At 45.2% G+C, this 19,874-nt stretch overlaps 1 protein-coding gene across 1 annotated transcript in view; it reads left to right on the forward strand.

Moving 5' to 3' along the window:
- Flvcr2 (FLVCR heme transporter 2) overlaps positions 1-19,874 on the forward strand; it is a 62,668-nt gene that overhangs the window by 18,103 nt on the left and 24,691 nt on the right. The window contains exon 2 of the mRNA XM_032908185.1: positions 18,240-18,381. Coding sequence (XP_032764076.1) covers positions 18,240-18,381 — 142 coding nt within the window. The remainder of the gene's footprint in view (positions 1-18,239; positions 18,382-19,874) is intronic.

The raw sequence follows: 19,874 nt of genomic DNA on the forward strand, positions 1-19,874 counted from the left end.
GGAAATAGAAGCACATAGGAAGAGGACAGGACATAGCAAGGTATGGGTGTGGGGGTCTTAAGAGAAGCATTGTTAAGTGTTTACAGTAGCTGCAGACATGCATACATATAAACATATCTAAACATATATGGGTACACTTTTATATGCAACCATACCATATGGAGGTGAGAGCCTCACAAACCCAAGACTGCTAAAGGGAGGTGTCCGAGTTTTTTGGGCACACAGCTGTTTTCCACGGCATGATTTTTTTTTCTTTTTTTCGGAGCTGGGGACCGAACCCAGGGCCTTGCGCTTGCTAGGCAAGCGCTCTACCACTGAGCTAAATCCCCAACGCCCCACGGCATGATTCTTGATGTAGCTCCAGAAGTACTTTCCTTGACTTAAGTGCTTCTGTCTAACCACATTAGTCAGCTGGATATATGGACTTCTGAGACCTACCAGAATAGATGTGTGTGTGTGTGTACACGCACGCATGTGGTGTTTTGAGATAGAGTGTCTCTGTGTAGATCTGGCTGTCCTAGAACTTACTCTGTAGACCAAGTTGGCCTTGAATTCACAGAGATCCGTCTGCTTCTGCCTCCCAAGTTCTGAGATTAAAGGCATGTGTCAACACACACACACACACACACACACACACACACAGACACACACTCATCTTAACTCTTTTGTGGATGAAGTTGTAAGGTGGTCGGTGTATGAGGCCCATTGTTTTCAATGTCCTTGTCTGAGACATCTTGCCGTAGTCCCATAAAGGAGCCAGTCTAGTTTTATGTATTGGGTTTGATTTTCAGCCAGCAGGAAATGCAGACTAGATCCTAGAGTGCAAGTGTGTGTGTGTGTGTGTGTGTGTGTGTGTGTGTGTGTGTGTGTGCATATGTGTGTCCTCCTAGTCCATCTTCTAACCTGCCTTAGTGAGCACAAGTCCCCTTCAGTTTCAGGAACTACACTGGAACCATAGCACTGAGGACCTGGGGTAAGGAGCAGAGAGATCACAAGTGGCAGCTGTGGGACGGGACACTTTTTCTCCCCATTGAGTCTATCCTGGAAATTCCTGCTTTCTGTGCTTAATGTTTGGGCTGACATGGCTGTGTCTTCAGCTCAATTAGTAGTCAGCTCACTATACAGAAACTATTTCTGTGCCTGTCTTCTCTGCAGATTGTAGGGAGGGAGGGAGCAGCTCTGAGACAGCCAAGCTTAACAGGCCCGTCTCTGTGGAGGTATTTGTTTGAGGATCGTGACTGCCCATTGAGCAATCCAACCCCTCTTAGGCCTTTGTCCTGGGTATGTTTACAGAGCCAGATTGAGCACACTGGGGAAATGTCTGTTCTGAGGAGGTTCGAGGAGCACTGACCTTCTCTTCCTGGCCTGGGACATCTGGGGAAAGAACAGTAGTCTCTATAGAGTGGCCCACGAACCTCTAGGATCAGAACCACCTTAGGGTTTGTTGGAAATGGATTCCTATGTGTGAGAGCGAAGGATTTGGCCCCTCTGGGATGGAAGCTAGGAATCTCCTTGGGAGAGAAATACAGCATGAACTTTATTTATAAGCCAGGGAGGTTGGATCCGGCTCTGTCGCAGCCCTGTTGTCGGCAGCTGGGTTGAGGCCTCCAGCAGGACACCTGTTCTCTTTGGGTATCCGGTTCATTATCTGGAGCAGGACTGCTGGACTCAGACTCGTGAAGGCCGGGCGAGGCAACTCTGTGGAAACTCCTGAAACCAAATGCATCCTTAGTAAACACTGCTCTTCCCTCCATCCGTCCTACCCCTCTGGCTCTAACCTCCATCCCATCCTCCTCTCTCTGGTCCTAACCTCCGTCCCATGGACTCTTTCTACTGTCTGGCTCCAATTGCTCAGAACAGCTCAGCTAATTTCCTAGAAATCTCTGTGAACAGTTCCTTCTCTCTGGTGCCAGGAAGTTGGGAAGCTGGCTCTCCTGCACACGATATCCCTGTGGGGGTGTTGGTGGGGGGTGAGGCCATGGGGTCAGTGTGTCACACTTGCACTTCGACACTCATCTCTGCCGTAACAGCTGGAGCTCTAGGACTCCGATCTGAACAAGCAATGGTGGCTGATGCTGGAGGGGCTGAGGACACCAGTGGGGGCAGAAGGGTGACAGCCCTCGCTGCCTGGTCTCTTCTATCAGTCCCTTGCTACCCAACGCTGTCGTTGCAAGCCCTGTTCCTCACTGCAGTAAGAAATTTTTGGACCATTTTTAAAGATAACTACTTAACAGCAAGGCCTGAGGAGAAATGGAGGCTGGGGTGTGTGTGTGCAGTTTGATCCAGCTCTCTGACTAATATTCCTCACCTTGCTGTGTGTTTTGTGTTCTGAGACAGGGTTTCTCTGTGTAGCCCTGGCTGGCCTGGTTGGCTTCACAGAGATCTGACTGCCTTGCCTCCTGAGTGCTGGGATTAAAGGCACGTGCCACCACCACCTGATTTCTTCTTCACCTTTTAAGTGTAGCAGAAACCTCCTATCCTCCCTTGAGAAAATACCTCACATCAGTTTCTCAATTTCCAGAGCCTTTAAAGTGGGTCCAGGAGAAGCCACAGGTGGTCAAGCCTCTTGGCCTCCTGGTAGGTGGAACTGGGGTAGGGTGGGGCCTGGGAAGGCTCTGGGCTCCATAGTTCTCCAGAACACTTCCTCTCTTCCAACCAGCCACCACTTCATGCAGTCCTTTGTGTGTCTGCTCCATCCTTCCCCAGCCCCAGGAGACATCCTGCCTGCTCTGTTGCATTGGGACCGGCCTCTTAACACCTTGCTTTTTTTCCTGTGGCGTAAGGAGATCTTTCCTCCTTGCTGATGTTCGCTTCTTTGAAGGCTTGTGCAGGGAGGGAGGGGACCATATTATGGTCTCAGGATCTGGAAGGGCCTGGGGACTTCTGGAGACTCTTTGATTGACCTGTATGGAGAGAACGTCGGGAAGAGGCCCATCAATGTTACCTGTGCGTGATGACCCAGACCTCCTGCAGATCAGCATAGCGTGTTCTGCACTTGGAATTATCAGGAATCTCTCCCAAGTCTTTGTGGGCTGCCACTGGTGCTTCACGGGAGTTAAGCAGGTTCTGCGGGAAGGGCACAGGCCTGGGAAGGGGAAATCTAGATGTCAAACTTGACCCTGTGACTTCAGAGTGTTATTTAAATTTCATTATGGAATGGAAGAGGGGTCTTCTGGGGTTCCGATACCCCATCTGGATATTGGACCACCTGCAGTGGGTTTCACTGAACTGAGACCCAGATAATATTCAGGATGGGCAGCTGTCTTAAAAGTAATGAAATATCCTGCAGCTGTTGACCTTTGGTCCCCTTTCTTGAACTTAAACAAACAAAAGTGTTAAAGACTCCAGGCGTGTTCTTCGATAGGAAAGAAAAGAATTTTCTTGTACATACTTCATGACTTGTCTGTCTTGAGAAGTAAAACCTTGGACTAGGGGCTACACCCTCCATTTGACAAGATCGGCAGTCTGGTCTTTTTCAGTCGCTTCCAAGTAAATTCTGATCATTTTGTTGTAGGAATCTGTTTAGTTAGGGTTTCTATTCCTGTGAAGAGACACCATGGCAGCAACTCTTATAAAGGACAACATTAATTGGGGCTGGCTTACAGTTTCAGAGGTTCAGTCCATTATCATCGTGGCAGCATGCAGATACGTTCTGGAGAGGTGGCTGAGAGTTCTACATTCTGATTGGCAGGCAGCCAGAAGAGAATGCCATACTGGGCATGGCTTGAGAATTTGAGATCTCAAAGCCCGCCCCCAGTGACACACTTCATCAAAGCCACACCCACTCTAACAAGACTATACCTCTTAATTGTGCCACTCCCTCTGGGCCTATCTGGGCCATTTCTATTCAAACCACCACAGAATCTCTTGGAGTTTCTGGGTCTTTGAACCCTTTTTATGAGCACAGAGAGGCTGCTGTCCTTGGCCCTTGCTGGTTGGGCATTCTATAGTTCCTGAAATCCTTTAGAACCTTCTGGGTTCCTGTGGAAGGACACAGATGACTGCAGAGGGTTGCCTGCCAGAGAGTAGTAAGAGGAGTATGTGTCTGGCAAGTTTCTTTTATCTTCTGTTAGTGATACAAGGCTTAGCCCAGAATTGATTTACGTCCCACCCTCAGAAGGGGGAGCTTGGTAGAGACAAGTTTCTCCTAGAAAAGAATGGCGTTGGGTAGGGATGGACAATCCCAGTGAAATCATAGCTCTTTGAAGGGGTTGACTATTTCTATGTGTTGTGGGGTAGCCATAGAGAAGACTGCTCAGACAAGGGTTTAAGCCAATAGAAAGTCTTTATTAGCTGGCTGACGAGTATACTGGGTGCTTTGGGTGTTTGGGTGCAGCTCTGAGCCTTTCTCAGGGTAAACTTTTAAGCACAAAAACCGTATTCTGAGTTGACACACTTCAGTTAACAAGACCAGTTAGTCAGATGCAGAACTACAGAAGTAAAGTAGCAAGGTTAATACATCTAGAGACTTTTCCAGAACTGTGGAATTGATGGATTGGATCTTTGTTTTCATTTTGGCAAGTGGTGCTGTTAAAGTACTGAGTTTTTCAGCCTGAATGATACTTCCTTCCATCATGGAGTCAGTTGTGCTAAGGTCTGGGCCTGTTAACATGGCCCTCTTTCCTCTATGGTCTGCCCTGGGTGTGGCTTGCCAGGTGTTCTTAGCCTACCCAGAATTCCATACATTACCTGTCATCACAGGCCAGACCTCTACTTTATGCAAACGATCCCCATCATCTTGGCAAGTCATTGTACCTTCTCTTATCTCTACAAGTTCCACCTGCTGTTCCTGTGTCTTCCCATTTGAGAGCAGGCCAAGCGACACAGGAAAGCCAGTGGATACAGGCCATTGTCCCCTTGACTTACCATGTGAATTTGAGAGACAAGGCAACATAGGTGTCATTTTAGTTACTGAACCACAGTTGAGTGTCTGCTGCCTGCCACTCCAGCTGAGCACTAGAGATGCGATGTGACAGGAAGGACAGGCCTCTGCACCTGTGGGGTTTACACTCAAGGGAAGTGTATCATAAGTTTCTGACATTGTGACAGTGCTATGCAATAGAGTTACAAAAAAAAATAACTCATAACGTTTATTATTTGGGTGACCATCAAATAACAAGGCCATATTGCTGACACTGCTCTCACGGTGATGATGGAAATGTGTGGCTGGTGTTTTTCCTGGTGTAAGGTTTAGGTCTTTCTTTTCAGATTTCTCTCTGGGGTCAAGAGGCAGGGTAAGTCAGCTTCCTAGAAATAAAGTCCTACGAGGTCCACCCTACTTATTTCTGGGGGTGTGCACTTGAGGAACAGGACCTGAGTCTTGCTCATGGTAACGGTAAAGCAGCAAGGCTGAGGTTAACCACTGGAAATTGAAACGGAAAGTTATTACCACGAAGGGCAAGACAGTCAGTGGGTAAAAGCACTTGCCAGCAAGCCTGATAGTCTGAGTTCAATCCCTGGTCCCCAGGACCTACATAGTGGAGGGAGAGAATGGACTCCCAAAAGTTGTCTTCTGACCACACATGCACTGTGACATACACATGTCTGTCCATCCATCCATCTATCCCCCCTAACACACACACACACACACACACACACACACACACACACACACACACACAGAGAGAGAGAGAGAGAGAGAGAGAGAGAGAGAGTTAAGATTGGCCACTACACACACAGGGACAATGAGTTGTGTCGCAAGCAAAGGTTCCCCTTCTCCTTTGGGCCAATTTATCTGCCAAAGAGCAGGAAGTGGTAAATTTGAATGTGCAAACACAGGATAAAAACTCTAGAGTAGAACTTTGCCCCCTTGTCAGAATGGGGTTTACATGCTGCAAACCTTCCTGGCTGGGTGGTTCTTAAAACACCTACTCCCGTCTCCTCGTTCCTGATGGAAAGGGAAGTGCGGTGAGCCTATGTCATCTGGTGATCAGCAGATCTACCAGAAGGACCTGTGAGCTGCAGCCAGCCGTGATTTATGCTCTTGTGAAAGAGGAGGCCTTACTTCAGCTCTCCGGAGAACTGGACCCACCCCACCCTCTGCGGAATTCACCACAAGAACAGTGTCGGGGAACAGCCAGCTGTTAAAAGAAAGGATGCATCCAGCATGGCTTCAGAGTTGGGGACGATCGAAAGCAGGGATAAGTACAAAGCTTGGGTCAGAAAAATGAAAGAGAAAGCTCTTGGTCAGCATCACATCCATCCTCATTTTCATTTCAGCGATGACGATAAAATATCCTGAACAAAATAAAAACCCAGGGAGAAAGGGCATATTTAGCTCACAGTTCCAGGTTGTAGCACATCATTGTGAGAACTCGAGTCATCTACTTCACACCACACTCAAGAGCAGAGAGAAAATGAATGCACGCATGCCTGGAGCTCTGCTTCCTTTCCCTGCTTTGCGAGGTCCAAGGCCCAACACTTGGTAAGGATACCAGCTACAGTGGGCTGGGGCTTCTTACCTCAGTGAAGGCAATCAAGCCCATCCCTCACAGTTATCACCACAGCTCAACCTGATCTAGACAACCCCTCACTGAAACTCTTTCCCCAACCCAGGTGGTCCAAGGTGTGCAAAGCTGACAAACTTATATAACCTCTTTAATTTTTCATTTATTTAATGTGTGTCTAGCGAGGAGGGGGCCACGCAAGGAAATTATAGTCAATGCCCTTGTCTTCATGGTGCTGACAAAGAAGCTTAACGAAACTCAATATTTCAGAAGGAAAATATCCTGCTGTTTGTGGTGGTGCACACTGGAAAAGATGATGCAGGAGGATCATGAGTTTGAATTAAGCCTAGGCTACATAGTTAATGGACTGGGAGGTTGCTCAGTACAAGGGTCTAAAATTAGTACCCAGAACCCATGTGAAAAACCTGGGGACCATGACATGCCTGTGTCATCCTAGTACTGGGGAGGCAGAGACAGATGGGCAAATCCCCGAGGCTCACCGGTCTGACAGCCTCACCTTTTCAAGGATCTAGAGAGGTCAATGACAGACCCTGGGCATGGTGGCACACACCTTTAGGCAAATCTGTGAGTTAGAGGCCAGCTAGTGGGTTCCGTGCTAGAGTTGGAGGCTCTGTCTCAAAACAACAAACAAACAAAAAATGCCCCCAAACTAAGGAAGTCCGATAAGATGGTTCAGTGGGTAAAGACACTTGTCTGAGTTTGATCCCCTGGACCCAAATCATAGAAAGAAAGAATCAACTCTCACAAGTTGTCTTCTGAACTCATGTGTACTGTGACAGAGACACAGACACCCAGACAGACAGACACACACACATACACACACACACACACACACACACACACACACACACACACACACAAATACACACACACGACCACAGGGTATCACCATGTGGTAAACAAAGCCAACTATGGCTGGAAATGATTCTTGCTATTCCTTCAATAGCTCTAACTACAGACTAGAGCCTGTCAGTCAAAGCAACAAAGTCAGGTCTCCGGGGCACCATTGTCCTATGGCATCTGTCTCTCCTGTCAAGAGCTTTTTGACTCTGAGCCATTAGAAGCCGAGCAGTAAGTTCCACAGGTTTTCTCGTCTGTAAAAATCTAGCAATGACGTTACTGATGTCTGAGGGTGGCTTAAATAAGACAGCGTGTGAAAAATCCTTCAGCATGCAGTCCGGCACACAGCGCTTAGCATGTATTAGGCTTCTTTTCTTTTGATCGGTGTTTTGGATCTTCTCAGTCTTCACTGAGACACGACCATAGCCCAGGCTAGCCTGGAATTCACCATGTAGTTCCAATCAGCCTCTAACTCACTGTCCTGCCTCAGTTCTCCAATGCTAAGGAGGACGCAGGCACAGGTCACCACATCCGGCACTTCAAGTTTGAATGACAGTCAACCCCTGCAGCTCTTAGCTTGATGAATAAGCAGACCTGGACTGGAAGTCCACCCTCATCGCTTATTGTGAGGAAACCCTGAGCGAGCTACAGCGGCAAAGGCTGGTTTCCTCAACCAGCTTTGGAATGGGATTAATTCAGCACTGCCACCACTACCATTACTGTCTTCCAAAGGACTTAACGACTGTGGGCTATTTCCGTTCCACTGCTGCTTTTCCTCAACATTTCCCAAACCCAGTGGTTCTCGACCTTCCTCATGCTGCAACCCTTTCACACAGTTCCTCATGTTGTGCTGACCCCCAGCCATACATTATTTTGCTGCTACTTCATAACTATAACTCTTCTACTGTTATGACTTATAATGCAAAGATCTGTAGAGGCATTTTAACCCAGCAACATGGCAGCTCTGGCAAGGGATCACATCTAAAGAACTTCTAGGTCTGTGTGATCCGGCTAGAATGATATACCTTTAATCCCAAACAATGAAGGTAAAGTCAGTTTGTAGAAGGAAGTAGCCATATTTGACAGTGACCTCTAATTGAGGGGCAGACAAAGTGATGAATCTGGAGAAAGATTTGACAGAATGAGTCAGAGATAAGATATGACCAACTCTCATGGGAACAGCACATGGAAGAGAGGCTAAGAGCAGCTTAGAGCGAGTCAGGAGAGAGGGTGGTTCAGTTGAGCTCAGTCAATGCAGTGGAATCCGTGCAATTCCATTCAGTTCCTGAGGTCAGTGCAGTCAATGTAGTTCAGTTCGTGGAATTCAGAGGCAGTTTTATTCCAGGCAGAACAATTTAGTTCTGAGAGAAGCCAGCGTGAATTGGTCAACTCCGAGAGGAGTTTCGGACCACAACAGCTGAGTTGAACCAGCCAATCGGAGTTCAGAAAGAACTAGAAAGGGGGAGTTTACTCAACAGTAAGCCTCTGAGATGACAATTACATCTGGCAAATAAAAGTTACTTTTATAAATATCCAATAAGCAGAATATCTGATATGTGACTTCTGTGAAACAGGTCATGACCCCACATGTTGAGAACCACTTCCCTAACCTCTTGCCCACATCTCAAGGATCCAGGAAACCTAAGAATGACAGAGCAGTGCAACTCACCCAGCATAATCCCCACTCTGAGGACAAACCTGGTGACTTGGTGGAACTCTAAGGAAGTCTGGATTTGACCAGTTGGCTGTGGCCTTGTTTCCTCTGTTCTCCAACCATTAAGCTCCACCTTCAGAGCCACAAACTCCTTTCATGAGTGATTTCCCATAAATCAATGGGGTCATTTTTGTTCACAAAAGCCTGCTACTTCCTTAATCCCAAATGGCCTTTTCAAAGGAAGCCAAGGACCTGGATTTGGGATTTCGGATGTAGTCATCTGACTTGGCTTTGCTCGTGTGATCATTATGGTACAATGTGGCTTATCCCTCAGAGCTGCCTAGCATTCTTGGGTGGCTGGGAGCACATTCTCAGGATTAAGCTCCAGCCCTGTGCTCTCAGTTCTTCAGTGGGTCAGTGTCCCTGCAGCCACCCCTGTCTTCCACAGACTCTGTCCCAGGACCTCATGCTGTATCCCTTACAGAGGTCCAAGAATGACTTCTGTTGCAGTATTTGGATTCCTGGAGTCTCCATTATGCTCCACTTGCCCACGTCAGTTACTCATCAGCAGGTTCTAATGTTTATACATTACTAGCCAAGGAGTATGCAAACGTTTTAATTTTATTTTACCTTTACTTCTCTGCGCGTGTGGGAGTAGGGTAGGGGGTGGTGGTGGTGCACATAAGTGTGTGTAATAGTCAGAAGACAACTTTCCTATCTTTTACCATAGGGCCGAGGGGTTAAATTCAGGTCACAAAGCTTAGCAGTAAGTGCCTTTACCTACTGAACTATCTTGCCAGCCCTCATATTAGTAGCTCCAGGATTCTATATTGATTTAGGCTTGCATTTCACCATCTTTGTGATGTTCCTGCATGCACACCACTGTGGGAAGACAAGAAGCAGAATGTGAAAATCATCTTCATGCAATTGCTCATGGGGACTTGAGCTTAGGTGGCATTTCAGTGGTGGCCACTCTGTTTGCCTGAGAGACCAGGGCCTAGCCTCTTGGCCCCAGGTGCTGTTGTAAAATTATAAAAAAATAAATTGCTGTCTTTTATCCCCCACTAGGTCCGGTACTGCAGTGCCCCAAGATATCCGATAGATATCTTAATCTCAGTCAGCAAAGCCTCTCACCCTCTTTGCTCCATCCCACGTCACACCGCCGAAGGCCTCTCTCTGAGCCTGGCAACAATCTCTCTACTCATCCATGGTAGAAATATACATCCTAATTCCATGGTGGCTCAGTGTCCCAGCTGCTGCACACCCCCTTACACTTAAATCACTACAAGAAAGAACACACAGCACAATAACTTCTGATCCAATTGATAAGATATAATTGCCCACCTAGACACACAAAGCCCTATACACATCCATCCCTTAAGAACATTCATAACGGGGTTGGGGATTTAGCTCAGTGGTAGAGCGCTTGCCTAGGAAGTGCAAGGCCCTGGGTTCGGTCCCCAGCTCCGGAAAAAAAAAAAAAAAAGAACATTCATAACAACCTGTATAGGTACAGAGTGGAATCTTAACGTCAGCTACCATGTTGTCCTCTCCTCGGCTTCTCCCAGCCTTCTCTTCCTTCAAACGTTTTTCCTGCCCATCCTTCCTTCTCATCCAATGACAGGCCTCATTCTATCCTATACTGGCCCTCACCTGTATTTTACAAATTAAATGAGGAGAAGGTTCTGATGAAGTCACCTGAGTCCTGAGTACGTGACTAGGCAGCCATTCTTGGGGCAGCGGAATTAGCATCAAAATACAGATAACTCCAGGGCAAACCATCACACCCAGGAGTTCTTGGTGTGGATTGTATGGAATGGCAATAGAACATAGTGTATTTGAGCCCATTTAAAAGCTCTTACATGTAGTCATTTTGTTACTTACCTGTGCCGTCCAAGTTTCCCTGAAGAGCTGTCCAGTCTGTGAGCTTAGCTTCAGATTAATTATTAGTTTATAAGACCACTACTAATGTACATAGAACTACATAGTTACACATATTTACTAGGTCATCTCATTACGGGAAATGTCCTTGGGAGAGCAACGTCATACTGCGTGTTTAAGATTACTTATATGAAGGCTAGAGAGATGCTCAGTGACTAAGAGCACTTGCTGAGAGGACAGTTTGCAGCACCCTCATGGTACTCCACACTAGAATTCCAGTTCTATGATATTGGATGACTTCTTTTGACCTGGGTAGGCTCCTGCACACACATGGGACACATAAGTCACACATGCTCACACACGCATAAAAATAAATCTAAAATAAAGATCGATCATATGGGCTTTAAACAATCCGATTTTTGGACATCTTGAGTCTCATGTTTTTGCAGAGCTCTGATTTTTTTTTTGAAAAGAAAAAGACCTTAACAAGGCTTTTTACATTAGCTTCACATGCATGCTCTCCCCTCCCATTCATTCATTCTCTCTCTCTCTCTCATCAGAGAGCTAGTTCCCGGGAACTCTGAAGTTCAGAGGAATGCATTTGGCTCAACCTAGATACAGGGTCTAGTAAAAGAATGAACTCTTGGGAGCCCAGACCTGGGGTTCACAGTGAGATTACCTTTCTCAGAATAGCCTGGGATGCCCGAGAGGTAGGTGGCCAAAGGAGATATGAATTTGGGTCTTTAAGACTGTGTTGAGGTTCTTGTTTCTTTTCTGTGTAGCCCAGGCTATCCTGGAACTCACTCTGTAGATCAGGCTGGCCTGGAACTCAAGAGATCTGCCTGCCTTTGCCTCCTAAGTGCTGGGATTAATGGCATGTGTCACCAGCACCCAGTGAGACTCTTGTTTCTTGATGTAGAAGAGCTGACGAGTCCACCTTGCCAATAGCATGTGTCAGGAAGATGAAATGCCCAGGACCTAAATAAGTGCTCAGATGGGGACCAATCATTCCTTCCCTGTCCCATGTGGACCAAACCCTCATTACTGTGTGGATATAAAGTTCTCTGATAGTGTGTGAGTATGCATATGTGAGTGTTTGTGTGAATGTGTGTGAGAGTGTATATGTGAGTGTGTGTGAGTGTGAGAGTGAGTGAGTGTGTGTGAGTATGCATATGTGAGTGTGTGAGAGTGTGTGAGAGTGTATATGTGAGTGTTTGTGTGAGTGTGTGTGAGAGTGTATATGTGTGTGTGAGTGTGAGTGTGTGTGAGTGTGTGTGTGTGTGTGTGTGAGTGTGTGAGAGTGTGTGTGAGTGTGTGTGTGTGTGTGAGTGTGAGAGTGTGTGTGTATGTATGTGAGTGTGAGTGTGTGATTGTGTATGTATATGTGTGTGAATGTGTGAGTATGTGTGAGTATATAAATATGTGTGAGTGTGTGAGTATGGATGTGTGTGTGAGAGTGTATGTGAGTGTGTAAGTATGTATGTGTGTTTATTTGAATGTGTATGAGTATGTATGTGTGTGTGTATATGAGTGAGTTTGTGTGTTGAGTATATATGCATATATGTGTATGTGTGTTTGAGGGTATGTGTGTATGTAGGTGTGAGTGTGTGTGTGAGTATATGTATGTGTATGTGTGTGAGTGTGTTTTGTGTATGAGTGGTGTGTGTGTGTGTGTGTGTGTGTGAGAGAGAGAGAGAGAGAGAGAGAGAGAGAGAGAGAGAGAGAGAGAGAGAGAGAGAGAGAACTTGGAGTAGTCTCCTTACAGTCTGGTCAATATTCTGACCCCACAACCAGCCAAGACCAGGGAGGGGGTTAAGCTAGGGTTCTTATTGAATTGTGACTCACACAATGAGTCACTGATGGCAGATGATAACCGATTATTTGAATGGTGATGGGACAGTGGTTCTGTGGACCTCAGAGATGATGCAGTATATGTTGCCTTTTATAATAAGTTAGATGTGTGGGTTTGGTAGGAGGTGAAAGGACCAGAGTTAGCACAGGACACACCGAAACCAAGTTCTCAGCACAAAATGAGTTTATTTGCCCCAGAGAGACAAAGTATAGGGAATAAGAGACAGAGACAGGAGACAGAGGACAAGGGAGAAAAGAAAAGGGGAAAGGGAGAGTGGGCGGAAGGGCTATTTGCCCCTGTGGGCCAAAGGACTGCCTCTGGATAGAGAGGACGCAGATGTGGCCCATTCGTGAATGGCAGTTAATAAAGAGAAAAGGGGAAAGCCCTGGGTTAGGTTGACTTGGTTTGTTTTGATTGGGCATTGTTTTAATTAGCTGAGCCAAAAGAGGGCTTTTGATTGCTGGACTTTAACACTTTGATACCTGGATCTTGGTAGTCAGTCACAGGAGGAGGAAGTGACCAAATAAGAAAATAGACCTTGGGGGCTGGATTTAGGAATGGAAATTAATGGTTTTCAGCAAGGGGAAGAAGGCTAAATGGCAAAACTCGTTGGTGCTGTTTGCCATGCATGCTTGGGTCTGTCTGTGTTTGCCACCCTTGGGCCTATTAGAGCCCTTTAAGAGGCAGTCCTTGTGATGGGCCCAAGGCTCTCTATCCCTGAGCTCAGGGCCAGCCCTGGAGTGCAAGTCTTGCTCCACATGCAGCCTGATGGTTTTCTGACTTTATTTTTACTCACCAAATGCATGAACCAAGTGGACATGTGACAGGGACACACAAAGTGTGATAGGGATACACAAAGTAGGTTCTTTTCCAGCTAACCAAAGACTTCAGACTGCACAGACATGTGTTTAACTCTGCCCTGGAAATAGCCCTGACTATTGGCATTACTAAAGTCAATATTATCAAGCATCCCTGACAGTTACCACTACTGAAGGCTGGTGATATCTTCCTTGAAGTTCCAGAAAGGACAGGCAGAAAATGGGAAGTGAAAGTTGAGTCTTCCAAGGCTGTCTCTCCAGCCTTTGGTTTGTCACATGTTTGGTATTTTTGTTTTGTTTGTTTGTTTGTTTGGTTTTTTTTTTAAACCATCCCTTTATGAGTGGAATAAAGTGTAGGCAGTGAGCTCATGAGCCCTGGATTCTGTGTGTTGAAACCCCATCCAGCTCTGTTAGCCTTTAGTCAAATGGCCTGAGGTAGCTTCTGTGACATTTTCCCTCTCAGGACCATCAGCTGTGACAATGTTGGGTGGTCTCAACTCACCTTTAATTACATGGGAAGTGGAGCTCTTGAGTTGAAGGCCACTCTGCTTTACAGACTTCAGGACAGGTAAAGCTACACAGAGAAACCCTGCCTCGAAGAACCAAGACAAGCAATAAAGTGGACAATGATGGGTCCCCTTTTTGTGGGGTTGCTGTAAGGGCCAAGGCATTCCATGGAAAGCTTCATACATTTTGTTATGATTAGTATCGACGTGCACCACACTTGAGACCCGCCCTCTCAGGGACCTTCATTTGGCTAACAAGACACATTTTAAGTAATTATACAAATATAAAATGACTCCTGCTAGGACCTGACTGACCCTGCTTAAGAGGCTACTTCCTTGAGGATTTGAGATGTAAACATAGACTTAGAGAATGTTTCCATTGAAACACTCTAGTCTGGAGAGAGAAGCTGGTGCTCAAAGTCTTTGTGAAAGACAGAAAGGGCCAACATGACAGGGTCCTGGGCAAATTCCAATTTCTAGGGGTTCTAATCTCTTAGGGAATGGAGACTCTTACTTATCTGTTTAGAATATTTTCATTCCTGACAGATAATTTGCTGTGAATACTGTGTATTTTGAAGTAAGAGCTTAGAACTGAATGAGTACACCTGTTACCACATAGCTTTGTGTAGACCAGGTTTTCCACCAGGTTATCCATCTATGGATATCTAGTCATCTGTTCCTCCATTTCCTCATGACTGAGTGAACACTGGAAGCATAGTCATGGGCTCTTACTGAGCCTTGATATGAAGAGATGGGACAATAAAGCAATTAAAACTCAAAGAGGAAACCCAATTTAGACCGTGTTTTGACTTTCTGCACTGGTTAGGAAAGTACCTCCAAAGCTACTTGCTCCTGCAGAAGGGTTGCCCCAAGGTTGCATCATTCTCCGTCACCCGGACTAAGGGTCTACATCCTATTGGCTAGAGGAACTCTCTATGCAGGTTCAACACCACTAGCTCTGGCTCAAAATGTGGATAGAGTAGCCAGAGTCCAGTCTGAGGTATCAGACATGGTGTTGTCATACCAGCCGAGATGGTTAAGGATGTCCAGTCTGAGGTATCAGACATGGTGTTGTCATACCAGCCGAGATGGTTAAGGATCATGTTGACCTTACCCAGGTCCCCTAGCATTGTCATCTTTGTTTTAGAAATGAAAGAATATTGGATGATTGCCCAAAATCTTCCCTGACAAAATCATCCCTGAGTCTGTCTCGTAAATGGAGCACTCCAAGATATATATATATGTATATATACATATATATATGTATGAGTTGTACATATATAAATATATATAACGATTATATAAAGACAAAAGTGTCACAATGACACCTGTTATTTATAATTACTATAGGCTAATAAAAATAAAATTAATGAATTAATTATTCCTGCATCAGCTCTAACACATCCTTGAGACCGAGTGGCTGGTGATGGTCTAGGGGGCACAGTGTCTGTCCACTGGGGCCCTTCTCTAGGCATTGGTGTTGTACTACTGAACAAGACTTTAGCCTGAAACCTGATAGATATAGTTTCTTACCTCCACTCAGCTAGAACTCTGGGCAGCTCCGAGCAAGTTTTCAGCCTCCAGAGCTGAAACACACATAGCCTGGGCCTCTAAAAACCAGGTCATATAGAGGGTTTCAAAAATACTTTCTAACTGTAATGTTCTATCATTGTATCCCATCACATGGCATGTGCGTTATTTATTGTATTTTTATTTTAATCACCTTCTAGAGCAGTAGTCCTCAACCTTCCTAATGTTGCTACCCTTTAATACACTTCCTCATGTGGTGGTGACCCCCAAACATGAAATTCTTTTTGTTGCTACTTCATAACTGTAACTTTGCTATTTTTTTTTCTTTTTTTTTTTTTTTTTTTTTGTTGCTTTGGCTGAACCCAGGGCCTTGTGTTTGCTAGGCAAGCGCTCTACCGCTGAGCTAAATCTCCAACCCCTAACTTTGCTATTTTTATGAATTGTATTATAAATATCTGATGTATGACCTCTGTGAAAGGGATCATGACCTACAAGTTGAAAACCACAGTTCTAGCTAGAGTCTAAAGCTACCAAAGTGGGAACCCTGTATTTCACATCTTGGTACTGCTTAAAATGCCTGGTAGAGCACCCTTCACAAGGTAGATGCTTAAAAAGATGGACCTGAGTTATTGATTATATTTTATATATTATATTTATATTTTAAAATATGTATTTGATTTATTGATTATATAAACAATGAACAGTCAGCCTTTAAAAATGCTTTTTATTTGTGTGTGTGTGTGTGTGTGTGTGTTTGTGTGATGATATATAGGTGCTCATGGAGGATAGGAGAGGAGGCATCAGATTCAACCACTAGCTACAAGTGATTGTGAGCCCTCTTGTGTGAGTGCTGGTAACAGAACTTGGGTCTTCTGGAAGAACAGCAAGTGATCTTAACAGCTGGGCTGTATCTCTAGTCCCTACACATAGCCTTTTGTTGATGTCTGTGACTACTTCAAAACTAGGAACCATTAGGGTCATTTGACAGTAATTGACAGAGGAAACACCCGTGCAGGAAGTGAGTGGGTTGGCAGTGGAAGGGCGTGACAGTAAGGGGGAAGAGCTCTTGGCTGTCTGTCCATCCCGTGCTTGTGGACTAGCAAGCCTGCCTGAGTTGATGAATTTTCTCCATTTTCTGCTTTGGTATTATGTCACCTGGACGAACAGATTGGGAGGGCCGGGGATGAGGAAAATGAAGACGATAGGAAAGTTGGGGTGTGCGGGTCTTTCATGAGTTGATAGTTCAAGCCAAGCAAGTTTATTGAGAAGACAGCATCTGAAATAATGTTTGCAGGAAAAAATGGGACAGGAGCATCAGATTCTGTCAAGCTATTATACCATGGGATGGACTGAGTAGCAACCTAACCAATCAGTGTTACACAGGCTATCTCAAGTGCACCACAGACTGAGCACTCAGTGGCCTTGGGACAGATAACCACAGGCTTTCAAATTGGGGCAAAGTGGCTTCCCAGGATCCAAAAGGTCAGCTCTCCCAAGACCCTGGCCCCAGGCCATTACTGACTTGACTGAGCAAGTTCCTAGTTTTTAAACAAGAAACTGTGTTCCCCTCCATACATCCAGGCCCAAGAGAAAGCCTAGGACTGGCCTGGTTCCAAACAACTGAGGGTGACAGGACTTTGGGGAGTTGTATATTGGTTGGTTCCTGCTGAATCACAGTGTTTCTGATCTCAGGGACACCCAGGTTATGTCATCTGCTAGGCCCTGGGATATTTATACTCTTAACACTGATATGTGTGTGTGTGTGTGTGTGTGTGTGTGTGTGTGTGTGTGTGTGTTTATGTGTGTATGTGTGTGTGTAACCATTTTACAGTCATGTGTGACCTCACACTACAGAAACCCTGGCTATTGCTAAGTCATTACACAATGAACTGAAGCATTAATTTTTATAAATGGGCTGACAACTCTCTGCTCTCACTGAAGGCACTCTCTGTAGCTAAAGACTGTAGAAGCGTTTCAGCTGAACTCTTAGCACTGGGCTAACAGATTCACAGAAACGGACCATTTCAATAGCACAAGAAGAAAAAAGTCAACATCATATTACTGTATCCCAGAGGCAGGGATTGGAAACCATTACTCATTAGTTTGCACTAAAGGAGAACCAGACTCCTCCATAGTTTTTGGGTCAGAACTGTGTATGAGTTAAGTTTGCAAGGAAATGACCCTTGCTGGGGAGAATAATTCTGGTTTGTGAGGAAGAACTTGAAGTTCGGAATTAAATTATTTTGTATGTGCACATGTATGTGTATAGCATGTGTATAGCATGCTCATGTGGGTGTGTGCATACGTGTGTGCTCATGTGGGTATGTACTCATGTTGACATGAGGCTGGATGTTGACAGTGGGTGTCTTCCATTATTCTCTACCTTTGTTTTTCTGAGACAGAAGTTCATTGATTCTGCTAGGCTGTCTGGCCAATGAGCCCCAGGAATCTATCTCTCTGTCCTTTCAATGTTGGGGTGACAGCCACATGAGACCACACCTAGTTTTCATGTAGGTACCAAGCTACATAAGCTTCTATGTAAGGTATGTGAGCTCAAGCCCTCATGTTTGCATGCCAGGCACTTTCATCTCCCCAGCCTGAGAAATTATGTTTCTGAATAGCAGTCTCTAAATTTGTCTCTTGGCGCTTGGCCATTTGATAACTGATTGGTTGTGTCTGTCTTCTACATAGCTTGGAATTGCAATTGGGTTTTTGGTCCCTCCTGTTCTGGTACCCAACATCAAAGACCAGGAAAAGCTTGCCTACCACATCAGCATCATGTTCTACATAATAGGAGGTGTGGCCACTCTCCTCTTCATCCTTGTCATCATCGGTAAGATCATTAGTAGGCTGCTGGTGGGTAGGGAGTGGGGAAGTTATATGTCAACCTTGGTGGCACCCTTTGAACATGGCCCTAAAAACCACAGATACTTAGAGACACTGGAGGTCAGGCTTTTTACAGTCATCAGATGTTTTAGCCTGAGTAAATTGTCCCTAATACAGCTCTAATTGGTACTGTGTACTTTAATTTAATTGTGATTGACCAGTTCTCCATTTCCATCTCACCAGAAGAATTAGATAGACTGCTATTACTTTGAAGAGGCCCCAGGGAGGACCTCCAGTGTTATAGGCATTGTGTTGCAATATCCAATTACAGGCTAGACATGGTGGCACATTCTTTTAATTCCAGCACTTAGGAAGCAAAGGCGGAGGATCTCTTTGAGTTCAAGGCCAGCCTAATCTATAGAATAAGTTCTAGGACAGCCAAGGTTCTCCCTGTCTCACCCCACCCCCACAAAACCCCTTCAATGTCTTATTTCATCTAGTTTTCAGCAACCCAATGAATGAGGTGTCTTGTAGAACCTCTTCAGCAAGGAAGCTTAAGACTTGAGGGAAATTCAGGAAGTCATTTCAGATTAGACCGCTAGCAAGTGGCCAGGAGTAGATTGAAATCTAAGCTTGTTTAATGCCACACTTGAAATTATAAACAGAAATTGCTCCACAAATGCTAATAATCTGAGCTTAGCCTGAGAATACTTGGGGATCAAATTTCTTCATCCTTATTAATTATGAGTAATATATGCACTGTAGAAAAATCTAAAAATAAAAAAGTGCAAAGAAAGGAATGACCATTAATTTGTCCTTGAAAACTTAATTCCAACAAGCAAGCCCAGGTTAGCTGCTATTAACATTTTACACAGGTGTCCAGTTATTCATCCAAGTATTTGATTATTTATGTCTTGGCTGGCCTCTTGTGATCCTTGTACTCTGGAGGCTGAGGCAGGAGGATGACTAATTCAAGGACAACCTATGTTACATAGGAAGACCCTGTCTCAAAGAAAACACACAAAGCATCAACAAACCCACAACAAACGTAAACAAAAGAATTAAAAAAGAAACTTATTGCCTCTGTTGTCTCCATGTAAGTGATAAGACCGGGGTGTATTCAGAGATGTCCAAGTAGTTTTCTTCCCTGTTAGCCTGTTAGTCACCCATCTAAAGGTTACCCTCTGTCCTAAAGTCTAATCTCAGGTGTAAAGGTTTATCCCTGTGTGCTGGTTCACCTGCAGAGTTGTGTAGTAAAATGTGTACCTCATACCACTGGTCTCTATGGTATTTCATTCCCGGTAGCTTAGTCAGGACAGTGTTCCTTAGGGCTAGCAGCAGGGAGCTGGGAGTGGAAGCAAGGAAGAATGAACTAGCCCAGGGCCTCTTGGTTCCACTGAAGTTTTAAATTCTACCATGCCTGCCTCCAAATGCTTGTGTTTGTGCCAGTGAGGTCCTGGCTCTTTGCAACTGCAAACCTAGGTGGTAGGACATTGCTGT

Source organism: Rattus rattus, chromosome 7, assembly GCF_011064425.1.
Source record: "Rattus rattus isolate New Zealand chromosome 7, Rrattus_CSIRO_v1, whole genome shotgun sequence".
Classification (NCBI taxonomy): domain Eukaryota; kingdom Metazoa; phylum Chordata; class Mammalia; order Rodentia; family Muridae; genus Rattus; species Rattus rattus.